Here is a 13,691-nt window from a genome sequence, read left to right on the forward strand (position 1 = left end):
TGCATACATACACACACTACTATGGAGAGGCTGCTTCCAAGAGGTACTTTTGCCACATTGTCCACTGGCCACCGCCTCCAGGTCACTGTTACTATAGAGATTCTGAGCATGTCCGACTGCATAGCAACCCTGAACAGAGCAAAGCTTTGCTAATGCCTCATTCTTTTTATTCTCATCAAACAGAAGCAACGTCTGTTTAGATTGTAATATCCTAAACAATTCTTTTGTATCTGTACCAGTCATCAGGAGAAACTTATATGAATCTCTCTCTCTCTCTCTCTCTCTCTCTCTCTCTCTCTCTGTCTCTCACTAAAAGATTTAGCGTTGCCCATATACTGAGGCTGTGCCCCCTCCAGCTGTTTATACTTCCATTACTAAATGATCCCTCCCTCACACACTACCATCCACCCTGCCTGTCACTTAAACCTAATGCTGCCATGGCAACAGGAAGATGGGATGATGAGGGCATTGGGTTAAGGGAAAATGTTAAATTGTAACTAGATACTCATCTAACTTAATAGAATCCCATTTAAACCCTTGATGATGTCTTGTTAGGCATATGTATTTTAAGAATTTATCTGATAATATGATCACAGACAAACATTTTACTAACCAATTTATTCTGGTCTGGGTCATAAATATGGAACCTATCCATGGAACACAATGTGGAAGGGCAGAATGGGATGCCAGACCATCGCAGGGCAGTATACTCATTTGCCAATTTCATGGGCAAATTATCTTAGTCAATTCACTTCACTGCATGTTTTGACAGTTGTCAGAGGAAACCAACACAAACACAGGAAAATGTGTGAACAGGGCAATAATCTGAACCCAGGATCAAACCTGGAAAGCTTTGAGGTGGCAATGCTGTGCCACCACTGTACCAACCCTCCTAATTTTTAGCAAACTGCCAGCTTTTAGCTATTTCACCCATACTGTATGACAGCTACTAGTCTTGGAGAACTAGGTTAGCATTCACTTCCTCCAGTTATCAAATTGTTGCTTGTACATGAGCTTACACACCAGCTATTGGCTATTGTGTGGCTATTGGCTTCTGATTGACAGAGTGAGAGTAAGTGAGAATAATACCATCTTTCCCACTCCAGTGCCAGTTACTCTCTCTTGGACTCCCAGCGATGGATGGCTGTAGTTTTGTCAGGATACAAACTTTTGATCTCAGTGACAAAGTGAAGCATTACACCAATCATTAACTAGTGTATTTTTTGCCCTGCAATATACAGTGGTCTTTCATGTGTATAGGCAACATCAATAAGAAATTCTTTCTTTCCTTAATGATCCTTAGTAATTGGTTATTCTGTACAGTATCGCTTCTTTACCTGTTTGGTTATTATGGGTTATTATATAGTCTCATTTTTAGAGTGTGTAACTCTGTCCTGCCTCACTTTTGCCATACAGAAAGTGTCCAGATGGGTTTGAGTGTTTGAAGATGGGTAGAAACCCAAACTATGGCTACACAAGTTTTGACAGTTTTGGCTGGGCCTTCCTAGCACTCTTTAGACTAATGACACAAGACTACTGGGAAAACCTCTACCACCAGGTAGGCTGTTGTTTTCTTGCTGAGGGGAATATGATTGAAAATTAAAGTCATCCATGCTTATGTCTGGTCCTCTCTCTTCTGGCAGACTCTACGTTCAGCTGGTAAAACCTACATGATCTTCTTTGTGCTGGTGATCTTCCTGGGCTCATTCTACCTGGTAAACCTGATTCTGGCTGTGGTGGCCATGGCATATGAGGAACAGAACCAGGCCACCATTGCCGAGGCTTGGCAAAAAGAGAGAGAGTTCCAGCTGGCCATGGAACAGCTTCGCAGAGAGCAGAAGGTAATACACAGTTTTTATAGAAATGTTTATTTGTAAATGATTTAGTTTGCACCTATGGATCTGATTAGGCTCATTTTACTTAACAATCATGCATTGCTTTGTTCTTTATGATAACTGAATGCACTTGGTATAAATCCAATTATGAAACAATCACAGTGGTATTTAGAAGCAAATGGAAATAGTCATTCTGAATGCTTCTTACCAGGCATTAGGAAAACAAAGCAAGGAACCTGAACTGAGTCCATTTCAAGAGATCTCTCCATCACCGTTTAGTCGCAAGGGGTCCAGAGATCATCGATCCAGATCCTTCAGAACCATGTCAGAGGAAGCAGAGGATGATACACCTGATGAGAAGGTTGGATTTCTGAACATTTCCACCAGTTCTACGAGTCCTATTTAGGCAGTCCCACCTCTTAACTCTTCCACATTCTCCATCCTTTCCTTTAGTTGGTGTACCCACTCCTAGCCACACTCTCCTCCCATCCTTTGAGCACACGGCGGGACAGCAATAGCAGTGTGTTCACTTTTTATCTGCGCAAAAACTCAGAGGCTGATGATCACAACTGTGTCCTCTATGAAGGACGGAGTCGGGCAGGATCCACAGTGATACCCTGGCACAAACGTCGCACAAGTAGCATTAGGAGCCACTGCTCTCAAATAGTTAAACCCAGCTTTGCCATCAATGGATGGCTTGAAGTTTTGCCGGACCAGAAGAGAACTGGTGGCATCAGCCCACACACATCTACCTTGTTTCCAGAACACAGCATGGAAAAGGTCAAAGAGGTCAGATGAACAACACTATTTAAATTGGACTACACACAAAACAAGTCATATTCTGTGAATGCAAATCATGTGTGCCTTAAGTATACAACAGGTCTCTTGTGACTACCAGGAGCTGACATGTTCAGAAGACCATGCTAATGAAGTCAAATCCAAATCCATGCAGCAAGAGCAGGTAGAAGCTTTGCCGCCCACCCGGAAGCGAGAACTCAGCTCAGTCAGTTTCTTCAGTGATGCCATGGATGGTGGGCTTCATCTTTTTAGTGTGTTTATGAATTTATTAAGGGTGATCTTTCTATTAGTTTGAGAGTATAGACCAGGGGTAGGCAAGTTCGGTCCTAGAGAGCCGCAGTCCTGCAGATTTCAGCTCCAACCCTAATCAAACACACCTGAACAAGCTAATGAAGGTCTTCAGGATTACTAAGGCTACAGGCAGGTGAGTTTTTTTTTCAGGGCTGGAGCTGAAATCTGCAGGAATGTGGCTCTATAGGACTGAACTTGCCTACCCCTGGTATAGACCAAAAGGCATGTGGCAATATTATGTTCCTGTAAGAATACCATTTACAGGTCCTATTGCACAAATATTAACAACTTTGTTTATTTGTGTATATTAGAATTTGAAGAGGCCCGTCAGAAGTGCCCTCCTTGCTGGTACGTGTTTGCTAAAAAGTATCTGATATGGACATGCTCTCCAGCATGGCTTGGTCTGAAGGAGTTAGTAAAGGTCATGGTGATGGATCCTTTCCTGGACCTTGCTATCACTATCTGCATTGTGCTCAACACACTCTTTATGGCATTGGAGCATTACCCCATGACTGAAGAATTTAATGGCATGCTGAGTGTGGGGAACCTGGTGAGAATGCACCATACATAATGTTATAAAGCATCTAGTTCAGAGTGTGGTGTAAACCCAAGTCCTTTGCCCATAAATGATGACCATTTATTCTTCACTTTTTCTTCATGAACGTTCAAGTATTTACAAAAACTGGATGGGATTATTCAGAGAAGCACCTCTTAAAGGTAACAGTCAACATGATATTATCGCCACCATGCTTCACTGTGGGATGGGATGGTATTGTCAAGGTGATTAACAGTGTTGGGTTTCTTCCAAAGTAGAGCTCTGTGACAAAGCCAGAAATTTCACTTTTGATATCCTTGGATTGAAAATGTCTTTGGCAAACTTCAAATGGCAGACACCAGATCTGATTTTATACAGCTTGCTATTTAGCTTTGCGGAGTGTCTGAGCTATGGTTACGTTTTGAATCAGTCTGCCATCTGAGTTTCACTGTTACTCTGGGCCTCTTGGCTGCTTCTTTGACTAATTCCATTGTTAACCGGTCATTGATTTCCGATTTCTACAACTTATTTAAAAGTCCAAAGCTGCACTGTCATTGAAGAGCTTCTATTGCTGATTATTTTATACTTTAATATTTGTCTTCAGGTGTTCACTGGGATCTTCACAGCTGAGATGGTAATGAAGCTCATTGCTCTGGACCCATACTACTACTTCCAGCAAGGCTGGAACATCTTTGATGGGATTATTGTTTGCTTGAGTTTGATGGAACTTGGTCTGTCCAATGTTGAGGGATTATCTGTGCTACGTTCATTCAGACTGGTAAGGTTTACATCAGAGTAGCTACAAATTTCACACCTATTAAAAATCACACCAGCAAAACTTACTTCAGCATAACCTCATCCATCTATCCATCCATCTATCTATCCAACCTCTTTTCAGCTGAGAGTCTTCAAACTGGCCAAGTCATGGCCCACGCTCAATACTCTAATAAAAATCATCGGCAACTCTGTGGGAGCCCTGGGCAATTTGACCCTTGTCCTAGCCATCATCGTCTTCATCTTTGCTGTGGTTGGAATGCAGCTATTTGGAAAGAACTACCAAGATTGTGTGTGTAAGATCAGCACAGACTGCACTCTGCCGCGTTGGCACATGAAGGACTTCTTCCACTCATTTCTGATTGTTTTCCGTGTACTGTGTGGTGAATGGATCGAGACTATGTGGGACTGCATGGAGGTGGCTGGCCAGCCACTCTGCATCCTCGTCTTCATGCTGGTTATGGTCATTGGAAACCTAGTGGTGAGTTGGAAGGATATTATTAGTATGTTTGCATGGCAGCAATCATGATACTTTACTGCTGATAATTAAAAAATTAATCCATATATTAAAAATAGTTAAAAAACCTCAGTTGATTTGATGTAAATGAAATTGTTTGAGCATCTTAGGCATTTTAGGGTCAGGGAGAAGAATATGTCTTTGGGATTTTATTATAGCATTGGACCACAACCAATAAAATAAAATCATGCCTTGGAAGGTGGGTAGAGAGATGAAGCATATGGCATTGTTATTGTTGTAATGAGAAATTGAGAGTAGCAAATCTCAGCAAGAAGATGTTTAGGAATATTGGTTTAGGCAAATCCTAAATATCAGAGATCATGCATTCCCAGCAGTATTTAGTGGCAATCAGCTAGATACCAGTATCTAGAGAATTATGTGCAGAGATTGGAAGAACTCTCCTATGAGTGGGTCATCTCTGAGTAAATTTAGGATAAAGCATCAGCTGACATTTTTGGCATCAGTCTAGTATGATTTAGCTAGCTGGACTCTTGCTGCATTTTGCTTGTTGTGGTGTGAAATGTTTGGCCTTCAGGTATTGAATTTAAAGGGGAAATCTGCACCATTTACCAAATGGAAACATTCCTTCAAGGTTAATTTAATGGCCAATAATGCCTTATAACAAATGACAACAAAGAAAGCATTTTCTCTCTCTGTCTAACACTGTCCCTAGGTTCTGAACCTCTTCTTGGCTCTATTGCTAAGCTCCTTCAGCTCTGATAACCTGTCTGCTCCAGAGGAGGATGGTGAGATGAACAACCTACAAATAGCCATCGCACGTATACACGCTGGTCTCGTCTGGATCCTGGGAGTCATCAAGGACCTCTTCAGTGGCAACCTGACCAAACGCTGGCACAGGGATAAGCAAGAACGGGCAGCCAAGTGTCATGGCACCAATCATGTTGACTGTAATGGGACCGCTGGGAGAATCAGCAGTTATGCAGAGAAACATGTCACCTTAGAAAGAGAGGACAGCTACATGACTAATCCCAGCTTAAGCATATGTGTTCCAATTGCACCTGGAGAATCTGACATGGAGTTTCCTGAGGAAGAGGAAGATGACACAGAGACATCAGAAGATGAATTAAACAAACCAGTACGTTGACTGTTTTTTGGAGACTATCAACATAGCAATATAGTAGAAATGGGTGTTTGCAAATAAAATCAATAGTTTGTACCTGTTTAGGAACCCATCAAAATAATTGGTTAAAAAAAGGAGGTTCTAACCCTTTTTTTTTTAGAAGACCCTTGAGGAGACTTGACGTACAAACTTTTATCAAATCAATGACCCTATGCTTCTTATCCTCCACTGAATGTATCTGTGTCCATTTTATGCTCAAAATATCTGTATCCATATTTAGATTGAACCCCAAGTTGGTGTAATCACTATGATTATTGCTGTATTGATTTGTCTTTAGAATGGATTCCAAAAAATGTATTTGCTTTTATTTACATCCCTTACATCTTACCAGTATAATTATAAAGGCTAGAGTAGGGATTTCTCAGTGAAGGGTTACAAAGTTGATACAGATTTGTACCAGCACCTTTGGCAAATACTTCTATAATAATACATTTTCTCCTCTAGGAAATCTCTACAAAATTGCATTAAGATAGCAGCAGTAGCTTCAGGAAGCACAATGCACCATCTTGGTGCAAGATTGGCTATCTTTAAATAATATCAAGACATCAGCATTAATATTGAGACCTTTCATGGTATTTAGGGCACTAAACAGGGCTTTTGGCTTAATCAGGAAGTGATCAGCTTGTCAGAAGGAAGTACTGTGGATCTGACGAATCCAGGAGGAGAAGAGGAGGACGCCCAGCTAGCTGGAGACACCATGGAGCCAGAAGAGTGTTTCCCTGAGTGTGAGTAGAGGCTAATAAATTTTTTAGTTACAATTAAGGGAAGCTTAACCTAGATACCTACAAATTGAGAACCCTAACTTCGACTTTCTAAATATTATGATTTGATTATTTGATTATTAGTTTGGGCAGCTGTCTGTGGGCTACAATTTCCAGTATTCTAAGTATTAGACTATTTAAGGTTCTTAAAATTCTGATCTTATACAAGTAAGTAGGAACACAGTGCTTATAGTGTGCTTTGCTCTCTGTTTTGTTCAGTCTGTATGCGTCACTGTGAATGGTGTGACATCTACACGACCCAGGGTTTAGGCCTGGTTTGGTGGAGGCTGAGGAAGACCTGCTACCAAATTGTGGAGCACAGCTGGTTTGAGACCTTCATCATCTTCATGATCCTGCTCAGCAGTGGAGCTTTGGTAGGAGACACCAAAAATATCTACATGCAGTTAAATTGCTAGTTCACTGATACCCTACTGTTAAACTAACACTAAAATGCTAGATGATTACAAATATTTTCATTGTAAAGCATAGAACATGGAAATCCAACTATGGAACTATGGAAATCCAACAGATCAAATAATCTAGGCTTAACCACAAAACAATAAATTGTTGTATTTTTGTGTTAACTAAGTGGTGTAACACTGGCATATTTTTCTTTTAGTTGAATGTACTTCACATTGTCTAGATCAGAATTGCTTGTGCATGTGCATGGGTGGAACAGCACAATCAGATGTGGGACATTCAAAAATTGGTTGCCATGTGGTATATTTTAACACAACTTGGTCCAATATTGTGCTAAGTAGCTCATTTATTACCCGCTTCAACATTGAGTGAGCAGTTTCAAATCCATGAGAAGAAAGAAAACACATTTGTTCAGTCAGCCAGATGTAATTTTTATAGTATTACTGCTTAAATGCTGACTTTTAGAATCTAATCATATATTATTATGAAAGGGGATATATTATGACACTAATAAAATATAGGATGCACAAAACTCTTTGAGTGTACTTATAATTCTATAATTCTCGACATTTCTTTCAGGCGTTTGAAGACATTTATATCGAACAGAAGAAAGTGGTGAAAGTGGTGCTAGAATATGCGGACAAGGTCTTCACCTACATCTTTGTGTTGGAGATGCTCCTGAAATGGATTGCGTATGGATTTAAGAAGTACTTCACTAACTACTGGTGCTGGCTGGATTTCCTGATAGTGGATGTAAGTGTACAACCTTGCTCTGATTTCTCAGCTAGTTCATTCTTCTCCTCAGCAGTGTGTGCACAAGGAGGAGCTATGGGCTTTAAGCTATGGGCTTAAAATAATTGTTTTAAGCCCATAGCTTAAAATAAGTGGCAATAAAGTTGTTACATGAACCAATCAGATTTCGAGTTGGCGTCACTGGGGCCATCTAGCAGGCATACGATTACGTCAGCAATTTCCTGTCCTTTGATTGGATAACTAGAGTAGTCAGAGGCAGCGAACCGCACAAACAATAAATAAATATATATATTTTAACTCACAATGGCTGACAGAGGAGAAGAAATCGATTTGGTCACAGACATCCTTACAAATGCATTTTCAAGGTGGACTATAATAAAATTGACTATTCCTTGTGAGGTGTGAAATACTGTAGACTAATTTATTTTTTTACTTTGCTATTAAATGGTTGATTAGTACCTATTGCTGTGGCGTCAGAATGATGGTATAGAGGTGGATTAATTCAGGAAGGACACCAGTGAAGGCCTAGGTGTGAAATGCACGGCCCGCCACTGCAATATACAGTTAACTAAGACATTACGGACATTTTTATGGCTACTGGAGTATAACTTTATATATGTAACTAGCCATTAAAACGAGTATGACTTTAAAATAATTGTATTCGGGTTAGAGAAAGATGATGTTACATTTATAAGTGGATCACAAACAGCATACAAATCCCTGAGTCACTCATAACAGGCACTATGATTACAGTTCTTTTTAAAAAATATATATGTTTAAGAGCAATATTAATCATTTACAGGCCCAAACAGTCATGAATCTAAACACTGCTCATTCCAGATGATCATAATCACAATGATACACAGTACACACACACACACACACACACACTTTGCATTTTGTCTGCGTGAATAAACTTTTATTGCATATTACTGCATATCTCCTGGTCTCACCTGCCTGTTTAACCCTATTCAGATCTCTACACACACCTCTAACGATAGGGTAAGTTCATAGTTCAGAGGTCAGAGGTGAGTAGATGTTCAGGATGAGTTGTTTTCTCTGCATCACAGCTGGATTCAGTTGATCCATTGTGAGATATAAATGCCACTGTCTTTCTTCAGGAATATGATGAAGCTGCATTTTATTTGCATTCAAAAGGCACTTTTTTCAATTATCGCTGATCAGTTAATATGTATTAGGACCTTGGCCTTTATATCCAATTAAAACAGCACATATTAACTGGAAGGTTTATCTACAGAAGATACTAAAAGTGGTGATTTTTTTTACTAGTCATTGTAAGTCTGGAAGAAAAGTGATAATAGATGATGGTTGTGAAGTTTAAGTTAAGGACAATGTTATATATCCTAACATGCTTAAAATGTTAACTTTTATTGATTTTTCAGCTCTATTGTTGATTGTTATTGAGCTACAGAAAATTAGATCTTCTTTAGATATATTACAAAATCCCTCTAACTAAATACATCTTTCTTTTATAAAGAACTAGCAATTATTGGGACTAAGAAAACTGATTCCCAAAAAATATTCCAAAATACAATTTGAAAAGAAATGAAAATCCGTATCTACATATATTCAGATGGAATTTTGGCCTTGAATCTCGACTTAATCTGTACTGTAAAATCATATTTTACAATAAATTTGACTTTTATTAAATGGCAAAAAAAAAATTCTTTATAAAAACCTCACTCTATTTCATATATATGCATAGAGAATATGCATATATAGTTGAGTATGTATGTATGGACACTATCTAGTGTACATATGTGCATGTTTGTACTGGTTTTGTCTACATGTCATCTCATTAACACTTCATTTACCTCATGTCACTTCTATCCGTCATCAGTAACGGGTCATTCGACAGTCGAATACCATACTGTCTGCTCTGAATGTAGAATAGAGTGGCAACAGATTTCTACAAACAACTAAATTCTAGATTACAACTCCAAATTTTATTAAATGTTCCAATAAATGCGTTCCTGTAGAATGTCCCAAAACATGTATTGGCTTTAGAGTGTTTAGTCTCATCTTTGAATCTTTTCATCATTTGGCTGCATTTTTTCTGTAGAATGTTCAAACCTGTTCATGTTCACTGTCAATCTGAGAGTGTTTTGATACAATATAATTACACTGAACATGTTTTATATTCTTCCTTTAATCTGATGATTATTTTTTGTTTCTTATACTTACTTTCTAACTGCATAGTAACTACAAGTATGTCCGCTACATAGCTATTCAAGTACATACACTACATTGGCAAAAGTTTTGGGACACCCCTCCAAATCATTGAATTCAGGTGTTGTTTTTCAGGGGTTGGACTCGGCCCCTTAGTTCCAGTGAAAGGAACTCTTAATGCTTCAGCTTACCAGGACATTTTAGACAATTTCATGCTCCCAACTTTGTGGGAACAGTTTGGGGATGACCCCTTCCTGTTCCAAAATGATTGCACACCAGTACACAAAGCAAGGTCCATAAAGACATGGAATAACGAGTTTGGTGTGGAGGACCAGTCCTGACCTCAACCTGATAGAACACCTTTGGGATGAATTATAGCAGAGACTGCGAGCCAGGCCTTCTCATCAGTTCCTGACCTAACAAATGCACTTCTAGAGGAATGGTCACAAATTCCCATAAACACACTCCTAATCCTTTTGGAAGGCCTTCCCAGAAGAGTTGAAGCTGTTATAGCTGCAAAGGGTGGGCCAACTCGCAGTTTTGTCCTGGCTTGCAGTCTCCGCTCTAATTCATCCCAAAGGTGTTCTATCGGGTTGAGGTCACGAGTCAGGTTCCTCCACACCAAACATGTTTTTATGGACCTTGCTTTGTACACTGGTGTGCAGTCATGTTGGAACCCCAACTCCTCAAACTGTTCCCACAATGTTGGGAGCATAAAATTGTCTAAAATGTCTTGGTATGTTAAAGCATTAAGAGGAAGCATTTTCACTGGAACTAAGGGGCCAAGCCCAAACCCTGGAAAACAACACTTGAATTCAATAATTTGCAGGGGTGTCCCAAAACTTTTGGCAATATAGTGTAGTAACTTAAGTGCTACTATGCATTGTGATCTTAATAAATAATACAGAGTTATGATACACTTTAAGTATCCTAAAAGTGAAGATATCATACAAAATAAAATACAGTATTTAGACCTCAGACATAATTTGAGTTAATGCTAGTCATGTGTGAGATGCACATGCCAAGATCACCAAAAACAGAGGTGTGTTTCGAGTAAGCTCCATTTTTGTTGTAAGGTATTAAGTTGAGTAAAGAACAGAAATACATATAGCATAGGTAATAATAAAAATCTGAATGAACCTTAAATTAGGTGCTAGCACAAGACTAGCTCTTGATACAGTACAGTACATGGTGCATGTTTAACGCATTTTTGCTATCTGTTATGTAATACAGTACCTACTTGTTTCAGTCGGTAAATATCTATGCATTTTCTGAAGTAATGCAGTAATTCTTAATAGACTGGTATTTGTTCAGGTTTATTGATATATACGTAAATATTTATCTTCCATGCACTATGTATTACTTGAAAGTATTGCGTACATATATACGACATACGTACAACAGTGTTGCTTTAAATGTTCTCATCTGAGTATGTACTCAGACTTGGATGTTTTAATCATGTTCTTTAGGATTTCAGAACCTTTGCTTTATATGCAACAATGTACTCACAGCTCACATACGACAGCCAACCATGGCAGAGGCAATCATGCTGAAACGTCTACCGATATTACAGCTCATACAATAACTTTCATTAGAGCTCTGGTCAACTCAGTCAAATCCTTTGGCAGAAACTTATGTAACAAACATAACGGGTCATCTTTATCTCAGTCTGCACTGTGCATTCCTTTTCTCCCCTCAATCTGCAGGTATCGTTAATTAGCTTGGTGGCGAACTCTCTGGGCTACTCAGACTTCGGAGCTATTAAATCCCTGCGGACCCTGAGAGCCCTCAGACCACTAAGAGCTCTGTCCAGATTTGAAGGAATGCGAGTAAGACACTTTCTCTTATTAATCCTTTTGCTAGGATTTTCTGCCACAAGGATAGCAACCTGTGTTATATCCATGCTATACCTATAACTTAGCATGGTGTTTCCTTTGCAATAGACCTCGTCATAATCATCATGGTGGTGTTGATTTATTTTTCAAGGTGGTGGTGAATGCACTAATTGGTGCCATCCCCTCCATCATGAACGTACTGCTGGTATGTCTGATCTTCTGGCTGATCTTCAGCATCATGGGTGTCAATCTCTTTGCTGGGAAATTTGGGAAGTGTGTCAACAGGACCGGCTACATCCATAACGCCTCAACTGTGAACAATAAATCAGAATGTCTGGCCATGAACAACACTCAGTTCTACTGGACCAGGGTGAAGGTTAACTTCGACAATGTAGGGTTGGGCTACCTCTCGCTTTTGCAAGTCGTAAGTCACTTATTTGTTCTCTTTATCTGCGCTTGCTTTCTTGAAAAGGCATCATATTAGGGATTGGTGTACTCTGTTTGTCTTGGCGATGTAACCACATCATACCTTTGCCAGTGCTACCTGAGTTATGACACAATCCACAAGCATATCCTTATTTAATCTGTGGAAATAATCAGCTCTGTCTTTTTCACGAATATAATTCCCTTTTACCAAGACAGTAATATTCCATGGTTACTCCTATGGCTGTTTTTATGTAGAATATATTAGGGGCACCAGTATCTGAATTTGGGGCATGGCCTAAGCCATATATATAAGCCATTTATATATATATATATATATATATATATATATATATAAACCTCTTAAAGCTATTATCTGTCATTACAGGCAACTTTCAAAGGCTGGATGGAAATCATGTATGCAGCAGTGGATTCACGTGGGGTAATCATCAATCATTCCACAAATAAATCCAAATATATTCCAGGAAGATATGTGAAAAACAGTCAAAAATAATAAAATAATAATGTATTTTCTTTCTCGTCACAGGTAGAAGAGCAGCCCATTAAGGAGATTAACCTGTACATGTACCTTTACTTTGTCATCTTCATCATCTTTGGTTCATTCTTCACGTTAAACTTATTTATTGGTGTAATTATCGACAACTTCAATCAGCAGAAGAGAAAGATAGGTGCTGATGCCTTGCTGATCGAGCTAAAATATTTACTGTGTGACAAATATTAGTAGTTAATACTGAAAATACTATTATTTTTGCTGTTACAAGGTGGACAGGACATCTTTATGACTGAGGAACAGAAAAAGTATTATAACGCCATGAAAAAACTGGGGTCTAAAAAGCCACAGAAGCCCATCCCGAGGCCGACGGTAAAAAAAAGTGTCCAATTATATTCAATGATATTATTAATAGATAACTAATAGATAATCTTACAGCTGCTAACATGTTTATTTGGTCTTTGAATCAAGAATATTCTGCAAGGATTCTTCTTTGATTTGGTCTCCAAGCAAGCGTTTGACATCACAATCATGATGCTCATCATCTTGAACATGATCACCATGATGCTGGAGACAGACGAGCAGTCTCCTCGAATGGAGTACATTCTCAACAATATCAACCTGGCTTTCATCGTCATCTTCAGCACTGAATGCGTCGTGAAGATCTTTGCTCTCCGCTGCTACTTCTTCACCGTCAGCTGGAACATCTTTGACTTTGTAGTGGTCATCCTGTCTATCGTTGGTGGGTAGAAATTGGTTTTGGTTCAGAATTATGTCTGTCAATGCATATTATTTGTAATTATTATACATTAGGAAGCCCTGTAGTTAGTAATGAGCTTACAATAGAGAGATTATAGAATCCAACTCACTACAGGACATCCCAAATTATAACTGAACTGAAGTGAAA

At 39.0% G+C, this 13,691-nt stretch overlaps 1 protein-coding gene across 2 annotated transcripts in view; it reads left to right on the plus strand.

The window, feature by feature from the left end:
* scn12aa (sodium channel, voltage gated, type XII, alpha a) overlaps positions 1-13,691 on the plus strand; it is a 28,878-nt gene that overhangs the window by 12,770 nt on the left and 2,417 nt on the right. The window contains exons 9-26 of one of the 2 annotated variants that reach the window (XM_058372810.1): positions 1,417-1,558; positions 1,644-1,841; positions 2,047-2,196; positions 2,289-2,624; positions 2,734-2,866; positions 3,236-3,474; positions 4,064-4,237; positions 4,358-4,714; positions 5,424-5,846; positions 6,502-6,616; positions 6,872-7,026; positions 7,652-7,825; positions 11,722-11,844; positions 12,002-12,274; positions 12,662-12,715; positions 12,821-12,962; positions 13,056-13,156; positions 13,256-13,526. In XM_058372810.1, the coding sequence (XP_058228793.1) occupies positions 1,417-1,558; positions 1,644-1,841; positions 2,047-2,196; positions 2,289-2,624; positions 2,734-2,866; positions 3,236-3,474; positions 4,064-4,237; positions 4,358-4,714; positions 5,424-5,846; positions 6,502-6,616; positions 6,872-7,026; positions 7,652-7,825; positions 11,722-11,844; positions 12,002-12,274; positions 12,662-12,715; positions 12,821-12,962; positions 13,056-13,156; positions 13,256-13,526 (3,560 nt within the window). Of the gene's footprint in view, positions 1-1,416; positions 1,559-1,643; positions 1,842-2,046; positions 2,197-2,288; positions 2,625-2,733; positions 2,867-3,235; positions 3,475-4,063; positions 4,238-4,357; positions 4,715-5,423; positions 5,847-6,471; positions 6,617-6,871; positions 7,027-7,651; positions 7,826-11,721; positions 11,845-12,001; positions 12,275-12,661; positions 12,716-12,820; positions 12,963-13,055; positions 13,157-13,255; positions 13,527-13,691 lie in introns of both variants that reach the window. The other variant, XM_058372809.1, reaches the window with a different exon arrangement.

This window comes from Hemibagrus wyckioides, linkage group LG20 (assembly GCF_019097595.1).
Source record: "Hemibagrus wyckioides isolate EC202008001 linkage group LG20, SWU_Hwy_1.0, whole genome shotgun sequence".
Lineage (NCBI taxonomy): Eukaryota > Metazoa > Chordata > Actinopteri > Siluriformes > Bagridae > Hemibagrus > Hemibagrus wyckioides.